This window comes from Rhipicephalus microplus, chromosome 6 (genome assembly GCF_043290135.1).
Source record: "Rhipicephalus microplus isolate Deutch F79 chromosome 6, USDA_Rmic, whole genome shotgun sequence".
NCBI lineage: Eukaryota > Metazoa > Arthropoda > Arachnida > Ixodida > Ixodidae > Rhipicephalus > Rhipicephalus microplus.
The window spans coordinates 16,020,132-16,025,740 of NC_134705.1; the positions used below are offsets into that span (position 1 = coordinate 16,020,132).

The window sequence follows — 5,609 nt, forward strand, 5'->3', positions numbered from 1 at the left end:
GCCCTCTACCGGCCAAGTTCCCGCATATAAGCAAGCATCGCTGGAGCCGAGTCACAATTGGCAGCAGCGGTTGCGGTCGCCAACAAGTCGCTAATCTACTGCTACTTTCGTCACAGGACAGTATATGCGGAACTGTCTACGAGCCGAAGCAAGGAAAGGATATCGCCTCTGCACGTGTGTCGCCAGCGGACCGTTTCGTCACGACAGTGATTGGTGTGCTGCGTCTGCCCTCTACCGGCCAAGTTCCCGCATATAAGCAAGCATCGCTGGAGCCGAGTCACAATTGGCAGCAGCGGTTGCGGTCGCCAACAAGTCGCTAATCTACTGCTACTTCCGTCACAGGTTGGTCTTATTTCTCCACCCAACCATACTTCTTTTGTTCCGTGAATACCGTTGCCGCTGCTGCCCAATCGTGTGCTGTTGTACAGAATGCCGACGAACGCTGAGTTGGCAAAAGAAATTGAGTGTTTACGCACTGAGGTCGCGGCGATGCGTGACAGCCTTAGTATGTTCAACGAGCTTGTCGAGAGTGTTAAGAAGCAGAATTCCGACCTCGCTACTGAAAACAAGGCTTTGAAAGATGAAAATAAGCAACTGACACGAAGGGTTTCTGAACTTGAACAGTACTCCCGACTAAATAATGTAGAAATAAAAGGCGTCCCTGCAACAAAAGGTGAAAGCTGTCTGGCAGTTGTTCAGTCCATGGGTGATGCTGCAGGGTGCAAGATTGCACCTGAGGATCTTGATACTGTGCATCGTGTGCCAGCCAAAAAAGACACGAACATTATCGCGCGCTTCTGCTCCCGAGAAAAAAAGACTGAGTTCTTGAAAAAAGTACGCAAGGCCCGCTTGACGACTGCGGCCCTTGGGTTTTCCCAAAACAATCAGAAGCCCTTATATGCAAATGATCATCTCACACAAGAAAGGAAACGGCTGTTCGCACAGGCACTTGAACTGAAAAAAGCTAAAGGCTGGAAACATCTCTGGACTGATCACTGCATGATTAAGGCCAGAAGGACGGACGACAGCCGCGTCTACCGTATCTCTAGTGCGGGTGACCTTGCTGTGTTGGCCTAGCCTACCAGTATTGCTATTTACTGCTTCGTATTTTAAACCTACGCAACAATGTTTTCTTGTCAAGCTCTGAAAAAACATTTCAGTGATAAAAACCCAAAACTATCACTGATACATTTGAATATTCGCAGCCTACGTAAAAACCACAACAGTCTCATTGCATTTCTTTCTTTAATTAATCACAATTTCTCATTTATTTGTTTGTCTGAGACGTGGTTGTCGCCGGACGACAGAAACTTGTATGCGCTATCAGGATACAATGCAGAGTACTGCTATCGTGCTACACCACGGGGCGGTGGATCCGCCGTTTTTATTAAATCGTCATTGTCATACAAACGCCGCAATGACCTTGCGTTTTCTAATATGTTCTGTGAATCTGTATGGATAGAATTTGACAAGAGTGTTTTCTCAGTCGATGGCCGGAACACAGTATTAGGGTGCATTTATCGTTCGCCAGCATCTTCACAGTCTGAGTTCTGTTTTCAGTTCGATAAGTTGTTGCACACTATTACGAACGAAAACAAAAATATCATCATCTGCGGAGACATCAACGTCAACATTATCGACCCTACTAATCAGTCATGTTCTGATTATCTCGGGTGTTTACATGGCTACGGTTTTGAATCTTTAATAACCACTCCCACCAGATGTGACACAGCAGGATCTAATACGTTAATTGACCACATATTAACCAATTTTGCTACAGACAATACAGAAGGAGTCATTGAGCACAGCATAACGGATCATTACCCTATATTCCTGACTTTGGGCACAGAAAATTACAAGTGTAAGGAAAATAAAGAGAGGATATCTTTTAATTCTCAAAAATTCGTATCTATGGTACAATCAATTGACTGGACCGTCGTAATAAGTGAATCCTGCGCTGAAAAGGCTTATCAGCTATTTTTGACTACAGTTACACAATGCATTAACGAATGCACGACGGTACATATCACAGCTCGTCATTTTAGTAATCCCAGAAAACCTTGGGTTACAAGGGCGCTACTTCGTTGTATCTTGAAGAAAAACCAACTTCACAAAAGAGTGACTTGTGAGCCATTTAACTCTGAACTTAAAATTCGTTTCAAGAAATATTCCAACACGCTTGCAGCCGCACTTAAATGTGCAAAACGAGAATACTTTCAGAAAAAAATTTTGGATAATGGCAATGATACGAGGCGCAACTGGCAGGTCATAAACGAATTCTTAAATAATAAATGTCGTGAGCAGATAACGAAAATTAGAACTGAAGCAGAAACACACAGCCATCCAACTGATATCGCCAATGCGTTCAGTGAGTATTTTAGCAGTACCTGTGAATCTCTGAGAAATCCCCCATTACCAACATTACCTCGCCAGCCTTATTCTTTCTTCTTGCGACCAACGAGTGCAGAGGAAGTTCTTCGTGTTATAACTTCGCTCAGGTCCACGGGATCTGGTCTTGACTCTGTTCATCCATCCCACATCAAGTTAGTCTCTAGTGAGCTATCTCCTGTCATTGCAGATTTTGTTAACAAGATGTTTAAAGCAGGCATATTTCCCGATTCCCTAAAAGTTGGTAGAATAACACCTGTTCACAAAAAAGGTGATCGCGAACTTCTGAGTAATTATAGGCCCATTTGTATTCTTCCATTTTTCAGCAAAATAATCGAGCGTCTTATGCATACAAGATTAATATCCTACCTGACAAAGTTTAATCTGTTGACATCTAAACAGTACGGCTTTCGGCCTGGCTATTCCACTGAGCTTGCGCTTCTAACCCTCACCGATAAAATAAAAGGGGCAATCGACCAAGGCTTCGTAGTTGGTGGCGTATTCATAGATTTAACGAAAGCTTTTGACACAATTAATCACAAAATTCTTATACATAAACTTGAATCGTATGGCATAACTGGCCCTGCACTTCAATTTATATCTAGTTATCTCTGCAATCGCACTCAAGTTGTTCAGATTGACGGTAAAGTTTCAGCAGCTAAGAAAGTAAATCAAGGTGTTCCTCAGGGCTCGATCCTTGGCCCGCTGCTCTTTTTGCTATTTATTAATGATCTACCTAATGTTTTGACCGCTACAGATTGTATCTTATATGCAGATGACACGACCATTTTTACTTATGCTAACAATGTCGATGAGCTACAACGAAACATTAACGTGGATCTACATAATATAAGTTCCTGGTGTGGAATGAACATGTTAAGAATTAATCCATCAAAAACCGTTTTTATAGTTTTTCATTCCTTCCCGACTGTACTTTCAAAATCTATATCTGTGCGTCTGGACGATAATTTAATTCCCATGTCCGACAGTACAACGTTTCTCGGTGTAGTTCTTGACCGGCATATGAAATTCAATCTTCATGCGCAATCACTCATTCGCAAGATAACCTTTGGAATACGCGCCATAATCAAAACTCGTTCATATTTTCAGCCACACATAATCCACTCCCTTTATCACGCACATATTCACAGCCATTTATCTTATTGCATATCAGCCTGGGGTAACACATATTTGACCCACCTCAACCAACTACAACGCCTACAGAATCAAGCACTTCGACTCATGACTTTCAGCCATTTTTTAACCAATGCAACGCCACTTTATCAGAATTTAAATATACATCCTCTTTATCACCTCTTTCAGCTGAAGTTATCAGTTGTGATGTATAGGCTTTTTCGCCGTAATGTGCATATAGATGGCATTGTCTTGGAAGGCCTTGTAAATAATAATATTACTAGGTTTTCTGAGCTTGATAACCGCCTTCTGCCTAAAGTTCGCACAAACTACGGCAAGTTCACTACCACATTTACGGGAATCAAGCTGTGGAATTCCCTTCCTTACGTAATAAAATCATCAACCACAGAACATGCATTCAAAAACCAAGTAAAGAAATATTTTTTGCAACAGTTGTCTTCATCTTAGCAACTGCTTTTTAATGTAGCGATAACAATTGCTACATGTTATATTGTCCTTACGTTTTGTATTATAACTTGCGCTTGTTTGTTCTTCAGAGTTTTCTTTTTTGCCTTGCTAAACATATATGTATTTTCTACTTTCGTTTTTTCGCACTGTGCTTTTTTTTTCTTACTGAAGATACCGTAACAACTGAATGTTGTATATTTTGTTTCTTCTCCCGTTAACATCATGTATGGGAGCCCCCCTGACAGTTTCCAACTTTGGGGCTCCTTGTGTGTGTATTACCAATCCTGTACGCACTTTTCTGTAAACTGACATCGTTGTTGAATAAACTTGAAAACTTGAAAAACTTGAAAGAAACTACACAACCATAAACTCCACAACCAGAAACTCCGCAACTAGGAACTCCATAACTAGAATTTCCGCAACTAAAAACTCCACAACTAGAAACACCACAACATGAAACACCACAACTAGATACCCCATAACTACAAATTCAACAACTAGAAACTCCACAACTAGAAACTCTGCAACTAGAAACTCCACAACCAGAAACTCTGCAACTAGGAACTCCGTAACTAGAATTTTCGCAACTAAAAACTCCACAACTAGAAACACCACAACATGAAACACCACAACTAGATACCCCATAACTAAAAATTCAACAACTAGAAACTCCACAACTAGAAACTCTGCAACTAGAAACTCCACAACCAGAAACTTCGCAACTAGAAACTTCGCAGCTAGAAACTCCACAACTTAAGACTTCGCAACTAGAAACTCGGCAACTAGAAACTCAAGAACTGGAAACTCCACAGCTAGAAACTCGACAACTAGAAACTCCACAACTTGAAACACCACAACTAGATACTCCACAACTACAAATTCCACAACTACAAACTACGCAACTAGAAACTCCGCAAGTAGAAACTCCGCAACTAGGAACTCCACAACTAGAGATTCCACAACTAGAAACTCCACAACTACAGACTCCACAACTTCAGACTCCACTAGAAAATCCACAACTAATAACTCCACAACTAGAAACTCCACAACTAGAAACGCCGCAACTATAAACTCCACAACTAGAAACTCCACAACTAGAAACTCTGCAACTAGAAACTCCACAACAAGAAACTCTACAGCTAGAAAGTCCACAACTAGATACTCCACAACTACAAATTCCACAACTAGAAACTCCCCAACTAGAAACTCCGCAACTAGAAACTCCGCAACTAGAAACTCCACAACTAGAGACTCCATAACTAGAAACTCCACAACTAAAAGCTCCACAACTACAGACTCCACAACTACAGACTCCACAACTAGAAACTCCACAACAAGAAACTGCACAACCAGAAACTCCGCAACTAGAAACTCCACAACTACAAACTCCGCAACTAAAAATTCTTAACAAGAAACTCCACAACTTGAAACTCCACAACTAGAAACTCTGCAACTAGAAACTTCGCAACTAGAAACTTCGCAACTAGAAACTAACAGCTAGAAACTCCACAACTTGAGACTTCGCAACTAGAAACTCCACAACTAGAAACTCTGCAACTAGAAACTTCGCAACTAGAAACTTCGCAACTAGAAACTAACAGCTAGAAACTCCACAACTT

General features: G+C 41.3%; 1 protein-coding gene across 1 annotated transcript; it reads left to right on the forward strand.

The window, feature by feature from the left end:
- The first annotated feature begins 489 nt into the window (after window positions 1-489).
- On the forward strand, window positions 490-1,077 carry LOC142765165 (uncharacterized). Its single transcript, XM_075865738.1, has one exon. The coding sequence runs from the start codon at window positions 490-492 to the stop codon at window positions 1,075-1,077; it is 588 nt and encodes a 195-aa protein (XP_075721853.1).
- The last annotated feature ends 4,532 nt before the right edge of the window (window positions 1,078-5,609 follow it).

Bases quoted from the DNA above. Each gene is read 5' to 3' on its own strand.
- LOC142765165 (XM_075865738.1), top strand. From the start codon at position 490: ATGCGTGACAGCCTTAGTATGTTCAACGAGCTTGTCGAGAGTGTTAAG.